The following is a 22472-nucleotide window of genomic DNA, read 5'->3' on the forward strand; positions in this document are numbered from 1 at the left end:
TGCCTTCTTAAGCAGCAAAAAAAGCTCAAAAAAGCCGCTGTAAAAACGTCCGTGTGTATGAGGCCTTAAAGTTTGACAGATTTTACTTGTTAAATTCTGGATGATTTTTAAAGATCTTTTTTAAGAGTTTAATTACACTTGTCTGTTTTCATGCTGCAAAACTCTAGAATTACAAGTAGAAATTCAATTATGCAAGGGACAACCCAGCAATAGTATTATATATTGTACCTTTACCGTTACCTGGGTATCCGTCACTCCACTTGCTATAGAAATAGACAAAGTCTCACACCATTTGTACTTTAACCACACAGTAAGTTTACTGGAAACTGGTTTAGAATAGCAAATGCAATAATGATTCTGATACACAGGGTCAAAACAATAATAATCAAGGTGCATGTAAATATTCAGACTCAAAGATCACATGAGTAATGCATGCGAATGTGCCTCAAAGTGGGACTGATGCTCAGGGTGGTAAAACCTTGATACTGGGCACTTTCCCACTCCTAATGCAGCCGTGGAAACACACTCCTAACTTGCCGTACACTATCCAGTGCTAGGTAACAATGCAATACAGTACATATGCTTAAGGCCCCCCCCCCCCCCAGGTTGTACTGCAATCCTCAGAGTGTGTGTAAGAAAAGTAATAAGCGCTTTATAGTGAATGGCAAAGTCTTTGGCCTTCTTTCTCCAGCTAGCTTTATTATACTGCAGTATTTGTAATCCAGTAAATAAGCAAATGTTAAGATCAGATAAAAGCAGTAGGTGAACTGTGAATTTGGTAATGTGAAACACGTGCAAACTTCTTCCTCTATGAAGGGTGCAACCGGACACTCTGTTGTGTGGAAGGCAAACTTTCAGGCCTGGTTGGACACAGCCTATAACAGTGAGACCACTCTGTAGAACTACCGGTCTCAGCAGTCCTCTGGACTAGTCTGCAAAGTGACAAAGTAATGTATAAATCTTGGGCAACAGCCCTCTCACCACACATGGCCCGGCCCATGATCTCAGTCAATGCATGAATCTATCTATTGGTGATAGAGGGGTGGCTGCGCCCGTGCGCCCTTATGGATGCATAGCCACTGCTTGTTGCCCTGTACAAACATCCTGTAATAGAGTAATCTTCACATTTTGATGTCAGAAATTTCTGTCAGTTTGAAACATGCGGCACGGCACTGCACAGGTTACTGCTTGTCCTCTGTAGTCTAAGAACTGACACTTCCTGTGATGAAACTATATAGCCCAAAATCCCTAGGTCTCTCAGTCTAGTCCTGGTGGGTGAAAGCATTTAACAGAGCTTGCCATGCTGGAAGATCTGTGTTTGTTTATAAAATTAGCACACATTTGTGCTGCAATGCAAAGAAAAAGCTAGGCATGTGTGACCCTGAACAAGAAGTTACTTGATCCCCTGAGAAATGGGGACAAGGTAAGGGGATGAATGGATGGAGATGGGGGAATTAATCAGCCACAACATACGTGCCCATCATTAGGTAGGGAAAACAAAACCGGTACTATAACGAGACTTAAAGGCGGTTCCCACTGCTGCAATGTTAGACATCGCATGTGATTCGCACTGCAGCGCAAATCCCATGCGATGTCTGTATAATGCAAATTCAGCCATACAGCTTGTATGGCTGAATTTGCATCGAATTCGGACCAAACCCACACAGGACCCTTTTTTGGTTCACACCAGAATCAGATCACATGTGACCCGATTCCTGTCCAAATTGACAGTTCGCACTGTGATATACAAACTCAAATAGGGGTGTCATTAACTTTGTATTGACACTCCCACAAGTTCACATAGGGCAGTGTGAACTGCCTGCGAGTTGTATGCGATGCGGGAACCCATGCTGGATTTGCAAGGTTCCCGCATCGCTGCAGTGTGACCCGAGGCGAATACCTAGTTAAAACACTAAAAAGCGTACAATGCTTTTAAGAGCCTCCCTGGTGATCACTAAGGTTGCCCATCACAATAAAAGATCCATATAACAGTCAGTGTTAAAAGCCAAAAACCCCGCAGAGTAACCTCCCTACAGTTTTCTGTTGCTTTTGAAACCTTTCCCAGTCATTCTTCTACCACTTCTTAGCTGAAACCTGCTATATGAAAGAGAAGGGAGCCTGTGGTACCTTCCTGTGTATTCTGGAAACCTTTTCTAGTGTTATGGGAAGGGTAGGTAACGCTTGTTCTCTTCTCTGTTGAGAAGATGGACCCTCACTTTCTATACTGGTGATCGAAAATGACTGTAACTGGTGGTGAAGGGAAATCTAACATTCTCTAGCTGTCTCCAGAACAGGATTCTTGGGGGACGCCCTCTTGGGTGACATCTGTCAAGTGTAGACTTTCCCCCCCATCTCTCAAAACTGCCAGAAGATATTGTTGATGTTTGCTTCATTTTACAAGTACCGTATATACTCGAGTATAGGCCGACCCGAATATAAGCCGAGGCCCCCAATTTACCCCCCAAAAAACTGGCAAACTTATTGACTCGTGTATAAGCCGAGGGTGAGACATGCCTGTCCATCCCTGTGTGTGTGTCCGTCCATCCCTGTGTGTCCGTCCATCCCTGTGTGTCCGTCCATCCCTGTGTGTCCGTCCATCCATCCCTGTGTGTGTGTGTGTCCATCCATCCATCCATCCCTGTGTGTGTGTGTCTCCATCCATCCATCCATCCATCCCTGTGTGTGTGTGTCTCCATCCATCCATCCATCCATCCCTGTGTGTGTGTGTCTCCATCCATCCATCCATCCATCCCTGTGTGTGTCTCCATCCATGTGTGTGTGTGTGTGTGTGTGTGTGTGTGTGTGTGTGTGTGTGTGTGTGTGTGTGTGTGTGTGTGTGTCCAGCCTACCTTTGTCCCGAGCCTCCGTCCCGTGCCTTGCCTCCTTGCCTCCGTCCCGTGCCGTGCCTTGCCTCCTTGCATCCGTCCCGTGTCGTGCCTTGCCTTGCCCCCGTCCCGTCCCGTGCCGTGCCGTCCCGTGCCCTCTTCGTCAGCGGCCATTGTAAAGTTCAAAAGCTGCGCCGCCGCCTTCGCCTGTGATAGGCGGAACACTGAATTTCCCAGCAGCCTGTGTTCCGCCTATCACAGACGTCGTATCATCCTCGTCCGTAGTACGAGGATGATACGATGTCCGTGATAGGCGGAACACAGGCTGCTGGGAAATTCAGTGTTCCGCCTATCACAGGCGAAGGCGGAGCCGGAGGCGCGGCTTTTGAATAGAATGGCCGCTGTCTGTCTGCTCGACACGCTGATCGAGCGGGCAGACAGCGATGACTCGAGTATAAGCCGAGGGGGGCACTTTCAGCCTCAAAAAAGAGGCTGAAAATCTCGGCTTATACTCGAGTATATACGGTATATACATTGCCTATCTATATAAGAAAATTTATATTTTTTTTCATTTTAGGTTTTTTGACACTTCTAAACAGGCCATCGGTGCACTCTTCATCCACTTTACCAATGTATTCCTTTCAAATCTGACGGAAGTGGATCCCTGTTCTTTGTAAGTGCAGTGAATGTATCTGTTTTTGGTGATTATTTTCATTTTTTCTTGTTCAGTCTTAAAACCACTAAAATCGCCAAGGGTAATCATTAAGGCCCAGCTCACACTAGTGTGACATGGAATCCGACTTATGAGAGCACAAGTGCATGCCATGTCACATTCAATGTTTCCCTACGAGAGCCATCTTAACTGATCCGGCACAAGTTGCCACGACTTTAGAAAAGGTTCCTGCGCTACTTTGGTTCGACTTCAATGCCGGAGAGTGTAAAAAGTCACAAAGCCTCTTACACACAATCGGATTTGTGTGATGACAGATTGTTTTCCTAAAATCCGACCGTTAGCACACTCCATCAGACAATTGTTGTCCAACTTTCCCCCAACAAATGTTGGATGGCAGGCTAGTAAATTTTCACTGGAACAGTCTGTTGTCAGATTTTCCTATTGTCTGTACACAAGTCCGTCACACAAAAGTCCAACACGCATGCTTGGAATCGATGCTCGCCAAACATGACGTTAGCAGAAGGTGTCCAAAGAGTTGAAATTCCATGTAGTACGTCACTACAGTCATGTTTGTTGGCCGACAATTGTGTGCCTTTAGTATGCAAGACAAGTTCCTGGCACGCGCCCTTCGGACAAAAGTCTGGCGCTCTGTTGGCCAACAATCGTATTGTGTGTACGAGGCTTTAGTCAGATGAAAGTCAGACCGAAGTTGCAGGGAAAAGTCGGATTGGACGTCGTGTGACTTTCATGTCGGAGCTGTGTAAACCTGGGCTAACAGGCATAAAAAACAATATCCAGGACTCTAGGATATATAAAAGTGCACTGAGGCAATTGTAAAACACATTTTTTACACCCTTTTTCTCTCTGTACAGGTACTTCATGCATTTTCTGCTAGACGCTACACTTGGAATGCTGGTGATTTGGCTGAGTGTGAAGTTTGTGTCCCTGATTGTGGAGCGTCGACAGTACACATTATTGGTATTTGGTGTATACGGTAAGAATGCAACTATTGGTATTCTCTTTTAGAAATATCATTCTTATTTTATTTATTTGATGTCTGTTTTTTGTTGTGCTTATCCTCCGACATCTGTGTTATGATACCTTTTTTTTTTTTTTTTATTGTATTATTAATGCTGTTCTGGTATGTTAAGCTGGAGTCACCGTTGCACAGTAATGTTAATGCAATCGGCCTTTGGTGTTATTAGTTCAGTAACTATTGTTGATATTTTTGGGTACACATTTTTAGGAAGAATGAATTTTTGTGAGCATAACAGTCTGCGTAATGTCCTTTCCCAACTTGTACACAAGAGGGCGACATGGTTCCTTATTATTAGCTATGGATTTAAACCGAGTATTGCATACGCTTACATTTTCATGTACTATGTTCCTATTTAATCTGTTTATTTAAATTGAATGCATAAAGTTATATCTGAACGCTCCAGCCATGCTACTCCTAAGACAAATGTTTAATTTGTGGGCCAGTGATAGAAGATGGATTTACTGTTGTATGTGTATGGCTCTTACACACATGGCAGATGAATAACAATTGGCAATGGATGTCTTTTTCAGCTTCTCGGATTGGGCAAAATATGGGCAAAGTTAGTCTAAAGCTGAAAGCAGGTGGTCTGACTATCTGGTCAATAAATTATCCCTCCTCCTAATATTTATAAAAACATATATACATTTGAATTGGCAGTTTTGATATTCACAGCTTATCTCTCTTATCCACTTATTTTAAGATATGCTATCAGCCAAAAACATTAATCTTGAAGAACCCAGTTCCCCCTGGCAGATGTTTGTCATAGGTGTCTGTGAAAGTTGCAGATACGCAATATAAAATTTGACTGTGATCTGATCCTTTAGGAATTGCAGGCATCTGATATCAATGCTTTATCAAAACATCAAAATATCTCAATAGATACAGTGGCTAGAACTGTGTCCAATGACATGCAAAAAGGACAAAAAAACAAAAATATGCAGTGCGTCTTCAAAATTAAATGCCAGTGAAAACTGGTGTGTTCTCTCTATTTGAATGAGTTTCCTTTAGACCTTTTCCCCCCATTATCCACAATCAGACTGGTATGTTAACTTAGCTTCCACCCAAATTGGTAGTCCGCACAATTTAAATGAGTAAAATAACCAAAAACGCTCCATAATCAATCTTAGCAGGGGCACCTTCAAGCAGACCCGTCATTGAAATTTCACATTTTGAGCATGAATCGCATACATGAACTAAAGGGGCACATATCAGCATTGCCAGTTCACATTATTATCTGGAAGGAAAAGTATTTCTTTCTAGCCAGGAATAGAAAACATTCTGCAGTTCCCAGCCACCAACCTAGACCAGATGGTCTGTTTTCTATTAGTATTGAGAGAAGAGGATCAAACCCAATATCCCATATAAATGGTAATTAGAAGCTAAATATGGACACTATATTGTAATTCAATAACAAATACTGACTGGATTGTTTTCTCTCTGAGGCTAGGTTCACACCGTAGCGATGCGGGAACGCCGCGAATCCGTGGCGTTTTGCCGCATCGCATGCCTCCCGCCGGCAGTTCACACTGCCCTATGCGGACTGCTGGGAGTGTCAATGAAATCTTAATGACACCCCCAGATCCGTCCGCATATCACAGTGCGATCTGCACACTCGCACAGGAATCGGATCACATGGTGTGAACACCCATGCGATCCGATTCTGCTGCGGACCAAAAAAAGGGTCTGTGCGAGTTTGCGGCGGGTGCGATGCGAGTTCAGCCATACTATCTGTATGGCTGAACTCGCATCGCTACAGAGATCGGATGTGATTTGCACTGCAGTGCGGTGCGAATCACATCCGGATCTCCCACCCGCAGCAGTGTGAACCCAGCCTAAATGTATCACTTTCAATAGTGTGTATATCCAAAGAGAACATTTTTAATGGCTAGTTTATACTTGTGTAGCGCCGCCTCCTGAAGAGCACGCGCTATGTTTTTGAAATTTAATGTTACACCTGAACTGAACCTGAACACTTGTTTGGTTTGGGTACAATTATTCAAAATTTTGACCTCAGCATCAGTCTGACTGGACTATAGGGTGTTCAGCCTGGCCATAGGGGGCACTGTCTCTTCTGACAGGCATGAAAACACAGTCTGGTTGGGTTCTTTAAGGTTACTTTCTCTCAGTGCCAGCCCAGTGGGAGTGTCACTCTTGCTGTGCTTTCTGGGAGAGGGTACTTTAAGATGCGGATGTCAGGTGGTTCAGGGTTCCGGTCCAGAAGTATGTTCTGACTCCATGGTCCTGATCCTCCTGACCAGCCTCCAGGAAGGCTATGGCCTGGGGTGCGGATCCTCCCAACTTTGTCTTAGGGCTGGCTAGCCCGAGGCAAGGAAATGAAGGAAAGGATTCAGAGGTGGTCCGCTGCCATCTACGGTTGTGGAGAGGCCCAGCAACTTCGTAGCTATCCAGGGGAGGACTCTTCAGAAGAAGGCCACGTATGGGTTGGCTTCTTAGCAAGAGCCTGGTAGGGCTGAAGGACCTAAGTGAATCCAATTTCGTGGGTATCGCCGAACCGACTAAAAGATACTGGTACCACACGAGTGTTCTACAAGTAGTCAAGTTTCCTTGTTCATGTTATACAACCACATCTGTGGCAGAGACTTATTCCTATGTGTTCTACAACAAAGTCTGTGGCAGAGACTTATTCCTGATTTAAGCACCTTGTTGGCTGCTAGGCCTTGTGAGAGAGGGACTATCCAACTAGAGTGAACATCCAGCTGAGAATGGCTATTCTCTGGATTCAGACAAAGTAAGCAAGTTCTTTATTATTGACTTTGACACTAATGCCGCGTACACACGATCAGACTATCAGGAGGACCAGAGTCCTCCGGACAATCCGCCCGTGTGTGGGCTCCAGCGGATTTTTTTTCCCCAAAAGTCTGGCGGACTTAGAAAGTAGTTTTGACTCAAAAACTGTCAGCCGGACTGCAAGTCCAGCGGACAATCCGGCCGTCCGTGCGCTAGTCCGCCGGACTTTTGAAATGAACGGACTTGCCCGCACTCAGAGGAAAGTCCGTTCATTTTTAACACGGCTCCAGGTAGCCGGGACTAGCGAAGGAGGTCAATGTCGCCGCCGAGGAGGCGATATTGACACGTCACTGGCCCTATCTCCTGGTATGGACTTAAAGGGGAAGCCCTACGCTGAAAAAACGGCTCCATATCGGCTCCATATCAGACCCTTATCCGAGAACGCAGCCCGGCCGGTCACGAAAGGGGGTGGGGACGAGCGAGCGCCCCCCCCCCCCCCGAGCCCTACCAGGCAGTGTGCCTTCAACATGGGGGGTGCTTTGGGGAAGGGGGGGCCCTGCGCCCCCCCCACCCCAAAGCACTTTGTCCTCCTGTTGATGAGGACAAGGGCCTCTTCCCGACAACCCTGGCCATTGGTTGTCGGGGTCTGCGGGCGGGAGGCTTATCGTAATCCGGGAGCCCTCTTTAATAAGGGGGCCCCCCAGATACCGGCCCCCCACCCTATGTGAATGAGTATGGGGTACAATGTATCCCTACCCATTCACCTGGTGAAAAAAATGTAAAAAAAATAAAAAACACAACACAAGGGTTTAAAATAATTTATTGCACAGCTCCAGGGGTCTTCTTCCGTCTTGGGAGGGTCTTCTCGCCGGACTCCTCTGCTATCTTCTGCTAGTTCTTTTACTAGCGGAGGAGCCCGACTTTCTTCTTCGTCGCTGCCGTCCAGGGGTCTTCTTCCGACTTCGGGGGTCTTGTCCCCCTCTTCGGTTCTTCTTGCCGCGCCTCCGCTTTCTTCTTCCAGCTCTTTTACTAGCGGTGGCCTGGTCTTCCATCGCCGCTGTCGCCCCCCGCCTTCTCCTCTTCTTTTCTTCTTCTTCTTCCTTGAGATGTTGACTCGACGCTCTCTCTGGCCACAAGGACAGGCTGCTTGCTCGGATAAGGGTCTGATATGGACTTTGGGGGGGGCCCCCACACCGATTTTTCGGCGTAGGGCTTCCCCTTTAAGTCCATACCAGGTGACGGGGCCAGCAACGTGTCAATCTCACCGCCAAAGGCGGCGACATTGAGTTCCTTCACTAGTCCCGGCTACCTGGAGCCGTGTTCAAAATGAACGGACTTTCCTCCGTGTGTGGGCAAGTCCGTTCATTTTCAAAAGTACGGCGGACTCCCGCCAAAAGTCTGGTTGTGTGTGGGCAGGTCCGCTTGTTCGGAAAGTCCGGCGCACCTCCGCTTCAAAGTCCGCCAGACAGTCTGATCGTGTGTACGCGGCATAAGAGTACCTGAAATTTCTTAACCCTCTGATCCTATACTGAGAGACTGTTCGTTAACTACGTTTTTGCAAATAAAAATCCCTTTAACCACTACAGCCCCGGACCAATAAACACCTTAAGGACCAGAGGTCTTTTTCCAATTTCGCACTGCGCAGCTTTAACTGGTAATTGCGCGGTCATGCAATATTGCACCCAAACGAAATTTGCGTCCTTTTCTTCCCACAAATAGAGCTTTCTTTTGATGGTATTTGATTGCCTCTGCGATTTTTATTTTTTGCGATATAAATGGAAAAAGAGCGAAAATTTTGAAAAAAAAAGATATTTTCTTCTTTTTGTTATAAGAAAAATCGAATAAACTAAATTTTAGTCATACATTGAGGGCAAAATTTATTCAGCCACATGTCTTTAGTAAAAAAAATGTCAATAAGCGTATATTTTTTGGTTTGCACAAAAGTTATAGTGTCTACAATCTAGAGTACATTTTCTGGAATTTACACAGCTTTTAATTTATGACTGCCTATCTCATTTCTTGAGGTGCTAAAATGGCAGGGCAGTACAAACCCCCCCAAAATGACCCCATTTTGGAAAGTAGACACCCCAAGGAAATTGCTGATGGGTATGTTGAGCCCATTGAATATTTATTTATTTTTGTCCTAAGGGATTGAATAATGACAAAAAAAAAATATTTGCTCACACATGCCATGGGCATATGTGAAATGACACCCCAAAATACACTCTGCTGCTTCTCCTGAGTACAGGGATACCACATGTGTGGGACTTTTTGGGAGCCTAGCCGCGTACGGGACCCCGAAATCCAAGCACCGCCTTCAGGATTTCTAAGGGCATACATTTTTTATTTTACTCCTCACTACCTATCACTACCTATCACAGTTTTGAAGGCCATAAAATGCCAAGATGGCACAAAACCCCCCCAAATGACCCCATTTTGGAAAGTAGACACCCCAAGCTATTTGCTGAGGGCCATGTTGAGACCATTGAATTTTTTTTTTTTGTCCCAAGGGATTGAATAATGACAAAAAATAAAAAAAAAATTTTTTTTTACAAAAAGTTGTCACTAAATGATATATTGCTCACACATGCCATGGTTATATGTGGAATTGCACCCCAAAATATATTCCGCTACTTCTCCCGAGTATGGGGATACCACATGTGTGGGACTTTTTGGGAGTCTAGTCGCGCACGGCACCCCGAAAACCAATCACCACCTTCAGGATTTCTAAGGGTGCACATTTTTGATTTCACTCCTCACTACCTATCACAGTTTCGAAGGCCATAAAATGCCAAAATAGCACAAAACCCCCCAAAATGACCCCATTTTGGAAAGTAGACACCCCAAGCTATTTACTGAGAGGCATGTTGAGTCCATGGAATATTTTATATTTTGCCACAAGTTGCGGGAATATTACAAACTTTTTTTTTTTTTTTTGCACAAAGTTGTCACTAAATGATATATTGCTCACACATGCTATGGGCATAAGTCAAATTACACCCCAAAATAAATTCTGCTGCTTCTCCCGAGTACGGGGATACCACATGTGGGGGACTTTTTGGGAGCCTAGCCACGTACGGGACCCCAAAAACCAAGCACTGCCTTCCGGATTTAAATATAAAATGCTACCAAAAAACTGTTAGCGATCGCAGGGATCAGGCCTGACTCTGCGATCGCTGCAGTTATGTGTTTAGTGTTTTGTAAGTGACAGTGATCGATCGATACTGCACTTGGGTGGGCTGGGCAGAGGGGCAAAACGCAGGTGCTAGCAGGTATCTGGGCTGATCCCGCTAACAATGCGTTTTTTTGGAACCCTGAACTGCTGGGAACGCTAGTATAGATCTGATCAGATCAGATATTGATCTGTTCAGATTCTATACCACTACAGGAGGTTTATGCTTTGCGTGTGGGTGTTAGCGGTACTGGCACTAACCTAGCACTGCCTGGGGCGACACAGACCCTGACCCTAAAACCTAATTGATATCACCCGCCGGGTGATCAGGGGGTTAAACCTTTATTGGGTAATAAATGGTGGGTGCCCCGATGCTATAAAAAGCAAACTAACCAGAGTCACCCATAACACTTATACGGAGATCAGTGGTGAAAGGGTTAACTAGGGGCAATCAGGGGGTTCAAATTTTTATTAGGTAGTATATGGGGGTCCCTGGCACTATATAAAAACCTATCGGGCAACCTAAATAACTAACTGGCTAACCAGCGTCACCAGTGACACTTATACTGTGATCGCTGGTGAAAGGGTTAACTAGGGGCAATCGGGGGGTTAAAACCATTATTGGGTAGTATATGGGGGTACCTAACGCTATAAAAACCTGGCGGTGAACCTAAAAAAATAACTAGCTACCTAACGACACTAGTGACACTAATGCAGCGATCAGAAAAACGATCGCTTAGTGACACTGGCAAAAGGGGGTGAAAGGGTTAACTAGGGGCAATCAGGGGGTTAAAACCATTATTGGGTAGTATATCGGGGTACCTAGCGCTATAAAAACCTGGCGGTGAACCTAAAAAAAAACTAGCTACCTAGCGACACTAGCGACACTAATGCAGCGATCAGAAAAATGATTGCTTAGTGACAGTGGCAAAAGGGGGTGAAAGGGTTAACTAGGGGCAATCAGGGGTTTAAAACCATTATTGGGTAGTATATCGGGGTACCTAGCGCTATAAAAACCTGGCGGTGAACCTGAAAAAAAAACTAGCTACCTAGCGACAGTAGCGACACTGATGCAGCGATCAGAAAAATGATCGCTTAGTGACACTGGCAAAAGGGGGTGAAAGGGTTAACTAGGGGCAATCAGGGGGTTAAAACCATTATTGGGCAGTATATCGGGGTACCTAGCGATATAAAAACCTGGCGGTGAACCTAAAAAAATAACTAGCTACCTAGCGACAGTAGCGACACTAATGCAGCGATCAGAAAAATGATCGCTTAGTGACACTGGCAAAAGGGGGTGAAAGGGTTAACTAGGGGCAATCAGGGGGTTAAAACCATTATTGGGTAGTATATCGGGGTACCTAGCGATATAAAAACCTGACGGTGAACCAAAAAAAATAACTAGCTACCTAGCGACAGTAGCGACACTGATGTAGCGATCAGAAAAATGATCGCTTAGTGACACTGGCAAAAGGGGGTGAAAGGGTTAACTCTAGGGGCAATCAGGGGGTTAAATCTTTATTGGGGGGTGATAGGGGGCTACCCTGGACCTAACACTAACTGCCCTGACAGTTTTAACTGTTACAACTGACACTGAATGCATTGATCAGTAAAGAAATGATCAATGCAATCAGTGACACTGTGACTGGGGCGGGGGGGGATCGGGGGGGGGTTTGTGTACCTATGTGTACCTATGGGTCAGTGTAGTGTTTTGGTGCACTTACTTTTAGTCTTCTCCTCGTAGTCCGGTCAAAAAGACCGCCCGAGGAGAATGACATCACTTCCTCCTTCCTGTGTAAACAATACACAGTGGGAGGAAGCTCGTCATTGGCCAGGAGCGATCCAGAGGGGGTGGCCAGAAACCAACGGCCATCCCCTCATCACGGATCGCTCCTGGAGGGAAACGGACCGCCGTATCCAGCGGGAGGGGGTCCGATCGGACCCCCCAGCCGCTGGAAGGCAGGCACGTACATCTGCGTGCTTGTGCCTGCCTGTGCCATTGCGATGACGTATAATGGCAATACGGCGGTCCTTAAGTGGTTAAGCAGATCTGTCATCAGTCTCTAAAGTTTCTGGGCCATCTACCACGGGAACCCCCTAGACACGCAAATTGAGGTGAAGAAGGTAACGGTAAGCCCAATCAAACCAGCAGTTCCTTCGGATGTTAGTGCTACACTTGCAATGATTAGTAACACTTATTACCATTTTAACATGCAGTCTTGGTGTGTTTTTGATGCTTTTGTGATGCGTTTTTGAAGTGTTACAGAAGCTTGGCAAATGCCCTGTGTGGTTTGATTTTCTATTTGTTTTAAAGGGGTTCAATAGAATCCCAGCTCATTAATATCCCCAGCTCAGTAATACTCCAGCTCAGCAGATCCCCAACTCATTAGTATCCCAGTTTTGCAGATCCCCAGCTCATTGCTACCTGCATTCAGCAGATCCCTAGCTTGCTAGTACTCCAGTTCTGCAGATTGTCAGCTCATTGGTACCCATGTTCAGCAGATTGTCAGCTCATTAGTATCAGTGTTCAGCAGATTCCCAGTTAATTAGTACTTGAAATCGGCATATCCCCAGCTCATTCGTGCCCCTGTGCAGCTGATCCCCCTGATCAGTCACCCCTACCTCTGCTCAACCCCCACTCAGCAACCCCTAGCTCTGCTAATACTCTTATTTGCTGATCCTCCTCTCTCTCCTTTCAAAATTGCTTCTGTGCTGTGCACAGCTTGTAACATCTGCTAGTTTCTCCTGCTCTGCTGATCCCCTGCCACTCAGATCTCTCTCTCTGATCACCTTCTGCTATAGCGTTCCCACGTTGTTACGTTCTGATCCAGTCCCCACTCATTCCTGACAATGGGGGTAGAGTGGTGGGCAGGGCCAATAGTGCCACACGGTGACAGATGGTTGTGATTGAATGAATGAATGAAATACTTGTATAGCGCACAATGCGAACTGAATCGCCTCTAGGCGTGTGGCAAAATTGTGTTAACAGTAGGAGTGGCTTAAAATTTGAGAGTACATACTGAGTGCAGAGGTCAGGAGTATTTTAACATACTTATTGCAGTGGTGCAGGGTGGGTAATGTACAGGTGTCCAGGGTGAGTAACATGCATAGTGCAGGGATCCAGGTGGGTAACATGTGCAGTGGCCTTGGGGTTGGTAATGTACATAATATTTATACACTGTGTAGCGCCGGTTCCTGACGAGCATGGGCTATATGTTTTTTTAAATTTAATATTCCTAAAACCACAGTTGGGTTTTAGGGCTAATTTTGCCAAATTATGGTTTCAGTACCAGTCTATATGGATTGCACGGAGTTCTCCTTGGCTGCAGGTGTCACTGTCACCGCCAGCAAGTGGTAGAACACAGTCTAGCTGGGTGTATTGTGTGCCATCCTTGTCACGGAACCAGCCCAGTGGGAGTGTTTTTTCCCTGCTGGGCATTCTGGGAGGTGTTATTTAAGGTACTGTGATCACATGCTTCTGGGTTCCGGTCCAGAAGAGATTTTCTGTCTGTTCGGTCCTGGTCCTCCTGACCAGCCCCCATGGCCCTCCTGGCATGAGGTGCGGATCCATGCAATTGCGAGCCTCGGGGCTGGATAGCCCCTGGCGAAGCAACTGCAGGGACAGGCCTCAATGGATATGAGGCCATAATGATTCAAAGGTGGTCCAGTGCCATCTCATCTTGGGAGAGGCCCAGCAACTGAAGAAGTATCCAGGGGAGGACTCTTCGGGAGAAGGCCATGCGTAAGGCTGGTTTCTCAGAAGGAGCCTGGAGGCTCAGTTGAAGGACACTTTGTGGATCTATATTCATACCGCCGGACCGGCTGAGAGATACTGGTACCGTATCATAGTTCTCTATCTTTATCTACGTCCCTCAATTACATTCAAGTCTGTGGCAGAGACTTTTGCTTCTCAAGTGTTCTACATTAAAGTCTGTGGAAAAGAGATCCAGTGTCAGTTTCTGCATTTCTTTGGGCCATCTACCATGGGAACCCCTAGATGGAGGCGAGGTCAAGAAGGTAACGGTAAGCCCAACAAAAACCAGCAGCTCCTTTGGGGGTCAGTGCTACAACTGCATACATTGAAACACACTTATACACTCACATACAAATACATTGAATCCCAACCACAACACTACTTGCCTGGAGTTTGCATGTTCTCTCTGTGCCTGCGTGGGTTTCCTCTGGGTACTCCGGTTTCCTCCTACACGCCAAAGACATGCTGGTAGGTTAATTGGTTTCTGTCTAAATTGGCCCTAGTATGTATATGTATGAATGTGAATTAGGGACCTTAGATTTTAAGCTCCTTGAGGGTAGGGACTGATGTGAATGTAATATATATGTAAAACGCTGCGTAAATTGACAGCGCTATATAAGTAAATAATAACATACACACTGGATACACATACACACACGTATAAAATTCTCTGTGTATCTGACCCAGATGGCAGAAAAGCCTGGGAATGGCATCTGCGTATATACTGTACATTTCCTATGCTGGGGCAGATTGCTCTCACTCTATCAACACATCTCCTCCTCCTTTCCTGGCAGGCAGTGAATGATTTAAGTCAAACTACATATGCTTCATGTATGTAGAGAACTTTTGCTAATCCAGAAGTTCAACTTTGAAAAAATTGGTAGTTCCTCATAGTCCTCTTTCACACAAGCATACTACAGCGTACTCCCATATGAGGGGTGTGTTTATGATCACAGGGATGCATATGGGGTTCCGTGCGTTCCGTAATCCCATTCATGTCAATTGGGACACAACAACTGCATGGAAACACTTTTATTTATTTTTTTATTATGCAGATCCTGAATGTGCACTGTCTGTGATCGGGGCTGTGCATCCCCATGCGGGTAAACACGGCCCTTGCACAAGCTTGCACTATAGTACATCCATGTGAACCAAGGCCTGACATGTGTAGATGTGTATTAATTTTTTCTATGCGCTTCCTAATTTTTAGAATGCAATGCTTGTTTTTTTTGTGATAAAACTTTTATCACAAAAAAAAAAAAAAATGTCCTCTCCACCCATAATCTGTTTTTTGGGTTAATTATCCATTATCTCTGTATATTTCACCCCACAAAATTTTCTCAATCATCATAAAGTCAAATGATGGATTTTAGAATAACGCAGACCAAATAATAATTTGAGAATACCAGATGAAAAATGGTGACTTCTTCTTTCTTGGCATATGAAGTATTCGTTTTTGGTAAAGGTGGATTTTAAAGCCGTATTAAAGCAACCATTTATTATATTTTATCTTACCAATTCTTCGATGTGATGGCTGCATTTTTGTTTTTTGTTTTTTGTTTGTTTTTTAGACTTTCATTCCTTTATCACCTGGTGACCTGGTCTGTAAGTCTCTTGTTTTCAAAAGGACAAGCTGTTCTGGAGATGTAACATTCACAGAGCTGAGACAAACCATTTACCACTGTCAGGGGTGTTTACAATGATCATGCTTTATTTATTTAGATAAAACCTTCATCCCAAAAGAAAGAAAAGGGTTTGCTGTAAATGCTTGTGTAATTACAGTGTGAGCTGGAGTCTGGCTTCAATTTGTTAGGGTATCTAAATCTGCTAGTACGTTTAACACTTTCCGACTTCCAGATTAACAATGCTGTAGTCTGCTGTCCCCCCTGTGCTACTTCATCCAGAGTGGAGGCACTTTTATACAGGAGTTGTGTTGGGCAAGCCATACATTATTCAGTCATGGGTTAAAGGAAATAAAATTAGCTTGATTCCCCAATCAACACAGTCAGCGTTGATGGGGAAATTGCTTTTGTGTTCTGCTGTTGGGGAGAGTGTCCGAAATTCAATTTGGATTCATACGAAATACAAATTTTCATTATGTTCGTTATACCTTTCTCAGTATGGCAGTCGTCGACTCGTTATGAGGGGCTCCCATCATCCCTGTGCTGTGCTGACTTCCTCCGGGGGTTGTACCCCAGCTGTGCTCATTATGAGGGGCTCCCACCATCCCTGTGTTGTGCTGACCTCCTCCTGGGGCTGTACCCCTGCTGTGCTCATTATGAGGGATGCCCACCATCCCTGTGCTGTGCTCATTATCAAGGGGCTCCCACCATCCCTGTGCTGTGCTGACTTCCTCCTGGGGCTGTGCCCCTACTGTGCTCATTATGAGGGGCTCCTACCATTCCTGTGCTGTGCTCATTATGAGGGGCACCCACCATCCCTGTGCTATGCTCATTATGAGGGGCTCCCACTATCCCTGTACTGTGCTCTTTATGAGGGTCTCCCACCATCCCTGTGCTGTGCTCATTATGAGGGGCTCCCACCATCCCTGTGCTGTGCTCATTATGAGGGGCTCCCACCATCCCTGTGCTGTGCTCATTATGAGGGGCTCCCACCATTCCTGTGCTGTGCTCATTATGAGGGGCGCCCACCATCCCTGTGCTATGCTCATTATGAGGGGCTCCCACCATCCCTGTGTTGTGCTGACTTCCTCCGGGGGCTGTACCCCTGCTGTGCTCATTTTGAGGGGCTCCCACCATCCCTGTGCTGTGCTGACTTCCTCCGGGGGCTGTACCCCTGCTGTGCTCATTATGAGGGGCTCCCACCATCCCTGTGCTGTACTCATTATGAGGGGCGCCCACCATCCCTGTGCTGTGCTGACTTCCTCCTGGGGCTGTACCCCTGCTATGCTCATTATGAGGGGCTACCACCATCCCTGTGCTGTGCTCATTATGAGGGGTGCCCACCATCCCTGTGCTGTGCTCATTATGAGGGGCGCCCACCATCCCTGTGCTGTGCTCATTATGAGGGGCTACCACCATCCCTGTGCTGTGCTCATTATGAGGGGCTCCCACCATCCCTGTGCTGTGCTCATTATGAGGGGCTCCCACCATCCCTGTGCTGTGCTGACTTCTTGGGTTTTTAACTTCATGATAACGAATAATCGTAGTTATTATGACAATAATAAAATGATATTAACGAACATTCTTACTTTGTCCGATTCTGAATCTCCCATCGACTGACTACCAGTACCAGTCTCCCCACTCCCATATTATAAAAGGTAATTTTCCCAACCCTCACTCAGCAGCAGAAAAAAAAAACTTTAATTGGTCAACAAAACACCAGTCACGTTTCCGTTGTAATGGAATTTGGATCCAAAATTTGTCAACGAAATTTCGTATAAAATTCAGAAGCATAGAAATGAGTATTTTGGACGCTTCCGAATGTACAATTTTTTTTCGATTCGTATGAAACGAACCACACATGTCAAATGCCCACCCGACATGTATTGGTGATCAATGTTCCATTTCTTGATGATTTTTAACATTTTGGGAACCTTTTAGATAGTTTTGTGATTTGCATTCATATCCATTTTATCAAATTAAATAGCTATGACTTTGTGTTGACAGGCAGATGTATAAAATGTGTGATGAGAAGTGCCATATGTGTGTGTACAGAACAGATTTGCAGTGCTAGAATCTGAAGCCAGTTTATCCTTGTTAATATACAAATGCCACTTCCCATTATCATCCATCATATAATCTGAGTGTACCATAGAGCAGTAACCAAATGATATGGATTTTCATGTCAACTGGCCTGATATTCAGCATTCAGTAAAAGCATTACACTGTAATATTTTCGTGAGTGATGAATGGACATCCAGTGTGTTCTAGCAGATGTGTAGACAAAGCCAGATTCTCCCCAGAGGATGTGTGGGACGCTGTTAGCATTGTTGTCATGGAAGTCTGCAATATTTCCATAACAGATTTTTCCCACGTTCTGACATCGCCAAGTTACATTTCTGTTTCAGGATTTGAGGCTGAAAACTAAAAGAATTGTGATAAGTAGACTCTTATGGTAACAAAGTACTTTTTATTTTAAACCCACTCTCACTTTTAACATGTATGCAAGGCTAGCAATATAGAACATATAATCCCTTAAATTGGCCATACACCAAGAACTTAATTTGAATGTTCGTTCAAAGATTCTGAACAAACCTTCATCAGAGCATTCAAGCTTGTTGTTGAGTCAACTGATTTCATGTAAATACCCTTACAATTTAGTTGCTGCTTGAATTCAATCCTAGATGATTCTACTGGTGAATGGTCAGCTTAAAACACTATTTATAACAAAAAAAATGTAATATATTGCAGTTTACCATTCCTTAGATTTGATGTCTGCATTAGTTTTCTTTCTGTAGGCTTTTTTTCTCCTTTATTTACACCTAGTGGCCAGTAACACATTACTGTTTTGGGGTCTCTCCATTTTGGACGGAGGAATAGAAGAGACCCCTTTTGGACATTATGAATCTGGAGGGAGAGTAGTATTAGATGCACTAACCAATTTAGGTGGACTTGACAATTTATTGCTGAACTACAGCTAACACTTTTTAAGCCATTACAGCAACACTATTTTGGAAAATGGGTGTTCTATATAAATTAATAAACAGTGACTATTCTAAGAACCTGTCCGCTAGACTCAAAATAAATAAGTTTACTTCAGCAGACCAGGCAGTGATTGTTTGCCAGAAGTTACAGCACATCATTACCGCTTACTGATTAGTTGCTAGGGGTTACAGCACATCATTTCCACTTGCTGATTGGTTGATAGAAGTTACTGCACATCATTACCACTCACTGACTGGTTTGTAGAGGTTACAGAACATCATTGCTGCTCAGTGATTGGTTTCTAGAGGTTACTGCAAATCATTATTGCTCACTGATTGGTTAATAGAGGTTACTGCACATCATAACCTCAGCATCAAATTGCGAGTGTGGCCAAACTGTACTAGCATTGAGGGGTGCGCTATGTACAGAGTTGAGGGGTGCGCTATTTAAAGAGTGTATAGTTGAAAGGTGTGCTACATACGACGTTGAAGGGTGCACTATGAACAGAATGCTGGGTTGGGAGGGTGCGCTAGGTGCAGGGTTGAGGGGTGCGCTAGGTGTAGAGTGCAGGGGTGCACTAGGTAAAGAGTTCCACTCTCCCAAAGTACAGGTTTCTAACACCCCCCCCCCCCTTGATTCCAGTACAGAGTTTACCTCTGTCCCAAAAGCTACTCGGTTTCAGAAGCCGCTTCCCCTGTGCATGTGCAGCTTCCCCGCCCCTTCCTCCTCCACTCTCATAGATTTGTGTGTACCCGAGAGGGATCAGAGTGACGGCCAGGAGATGAGCGCTGTCGCTTGTAAATACAGAAGCAGCGCTTTTGTATTTACAAGTGACAGTAGCAAGCAGCCAGCATGTGACCAGCACCAGAGGTGGCCAAACTCTGGCAGGCTCAAGGGCCCCCTAACAATGGCTGGGTCCGCCCCTTTTGCCCCATGTTAAAGACAGCCCTGACTGTGGGTAAAGGATTATGTATATAGGATTGTATAATATTTTTTTCCCATTTTATTGGCTGAACTAGGTGGACTTGTATCTTTTTATCAATCAGACTAGTTATGTAAAGCAGCAGTGTTACATGGTTTGTCTCAACCCTCTGAAACGTTTGCTGGACAGCTTGGTCCAATGAAGGAAGTTGACAAATAAAACTTACTGACCAAATCGCTAGGTGAAAAAAAGGAACGAAAACCCTAAACAAAAAAAAATGAATGCAGCCACCATATCTAAGGATTGGTAAACTGTAATATAATAAACTTTTGTGTTTGGTTTTGATACCACTTTAATCCTCTGTCTTTTCTTTCCCTGCCTCTCAAAGCATGATAAAAGGCCCAGGCCAAGGTCAATGTAAGCATTACTTTGTTTACATTCCACCTGACTGTGTCTGCCTTGCAATTACAGACAATGAGTGCTGACAACAGAAAATTTGTTCTCAGCCTTGCTTTTTAGTGTATTCAACGGCAGAAACAGTAAATTATGATTTCCTTACTGCCTCCTCAATTATGGAATCCCAAGAGAAAAACACTACAAATTTGGAAGCAGGTAACCTTTCCATAAATGTACCCAAACCCTTCCCATTTTCTCATCTTTAGGTATTCCAGCCAGGCAATTTCTAGAGAGATCTCTAATGTCACCCTTGTTCTCGATTGTGGTCTGAACAGAGGCCCTTCTCTGTAGCTAAACTTGTACAGAGGCTCCCTTCTTCGAGCAGTTAGGCAGGCCAAAGATGCATGTTTTTTTTCATTCAACCGACAAGTTGAATGAAAAAGATAATTATTTGATTTCCCCATCAACATGCTTGGTGTTAATAGGTGAATACCCCCTACGGATCTAATGGAGAGCAGGGAGAGTTTCCCACCTTAAGAAAAATAAAATGATCAGTGTTGCTGGCTACTGATCGAGGAGGGAAAAAAAATGACAGGCTGGTTGCACAGAAGTCCATCGTGAGATCAATAAATCTTTGTTTTTGGTTGTAATGTTGGTCTTTGGTGCACAGAAACATTTCTGAGACAAAAGTGGCAGCTGGACTGGGAACTCCTTGGACAGATGGAATGAATGATGAAAATCCATACTTGCAGAGAATAGTTACACAGATTATCCCTCCATTGTTGTTTCCAGTGTTGGCAGCCTGACCATTAAAAAAAAAGTATACTTCCTTTAGAAAACTATTAGATTTTTATGGTCATGTTGCAATACCGACTACAAACATAAAGCACCATACCTTCTAGCATTTCGAGGTATTGTCTGTTCCTTTAGTGATCAATGTATCCAGTGACATCATATCTGTGTGCCACCTAAAAGGATTGTGGGACGAATAGCTCCCCCATCAGTTAATTGCTTTGCACGATTGTGTGCTAGGACTACATATCCCAGGGATATCCCAGGGATCCTTGCTGCCATCCGAAGACTGCTGGGAGTAGCTATAAAATTAGCAGAAGCCCACGCAAAGACTCTCTTCCTCCTGGGCCTGATGCAAGACTGACATCTCTGTGCAATAGGGAGAGAGAGGAGGCGGCCTACCACGCAGAGTCTTACTTCCAAACCGTGGCCTGAGGAGCCTAGCTCTAGTGTTCGCTGTCAGACATCCTTTCCAGCAGCACTCCAGTCACCTGCCTGTCGGTGTGTGTGGCAAGCTTCACGTCGGGAGATCGAGACAGCGGACCCCGCTGCACGAGTTTCGCTACATGAGTTACTGTTTGGAGGACATTGGGATGGTCTGGTCGTTGGTGAGAGGGTAAATCGCTCGACCTCTATCCATTTGCCATCCATTTGCCATAGTTACATTGAGGCACTTTGCACAGACATCTGTACTCCAAGAACACTTGACTGCATTATTTGGACACTGTGCTCAGACACCTTTAGCTTTCTTCACTACAAGAAATCTACTGTTCCCACCACACCCAAACAGATTACAGTTAACTCCGACTAGCCGGTGAAGAACATCAAATCTCAACGTAGACTTTATTGCCATTATTTATAGAAAGGCCCTTATAATCCTCTTCTCTAGACCTGCTCTCCCTTTCTAGGATAGCGTGTAGGCTGGCCAGGTTCCATCATCTATAGTGTGGCAGTATATACAGGTAACTGAATCATCCACTAGGGGGTAACGTTACATCTAAAGAACGTGTGCATATATGTATATAGTATTGGCATTGTTAACATATTGTCTTGTGCCTTATTTTGCTGAGTTGGCACTGTTGCCTAGAACTCAGCAGATTTATTGCCTCCTCTTGTGACAACTTCCCCTTTTATTGGTTCAAGTAAAATATTCATATAACCTAAATGCATTGAGATGTTTGATTATTGCCGCACAGTGATACAAAGATCTCTGAACTCATAGTGCCAGGTGGATTGGAAAGTTCGCCAGGTCATGGCCATGCAGATGAGCAGGTAATCCTAAGCAGTCCTCTAGGGAGCCGTGCTGTATTTGTAATTTCTTGGAAGAAGTCTATGTGCCAACAGTGTAAGATTTAGCCTTATATATATTCAAAATAAAGTCATTTTTGAAGTCTGATGGACATAACTGTGCTCCTTCCTACACAGTGAGTGATTGTTACTAGTGGGAAATGACTCTTGGCCGGTCTTCTGCTTGAACTAAACACTGAATATTCATTACCACTTCTTTTTGCTGACATTTTCTCCAGTGGAATAAGCTCTACTGA

At 44.8% G+C, this 22472-nt stretch overlaps 1 protein-coding gene across 1 annotated transcript in view; it reads left to right on the forward strand.

The window, feature by feature from the left end:
* The window catches only part of LOC143961371 (store-operated calcium entry regulator STIMATE-like), a 129731-nt gene that overhangs the window by 58404 nt on the left and 48855 nt on the right, over window positions 1-22472 (forward strand). Inside the window, exons 3-4 of the mRNA XM_077470636.1 lie at window positions 3403-3498; window positions 4371-4492. Coding sequence (XP_077326762.1) covers window positions 3403-3498; window positions 4371-4492 — 218 coding nt within the window. The remainder of the gene's footprint in view (window positions 1-3402; window positions 3499-4370; window positions 4493-22472) is intronic.

Source organism: Lithobates pipiens, unplaced genomic scaffold (genome assembly GCF_037356315.1).
Source record: "Lithobates pipiens isolate NorthernLeopardFrog02 unplaced genomic scaffold, aLitPip1_a1.2 Scaffold_8, whole genome shotgun sequence".
Classification (NCBI taxonomy): domain Eukaryota; kingdom Metazoa; phylum Chordata; class Amphibia; order Anura; family Ranidae; genus Lithobates; species Lithobates pipiens.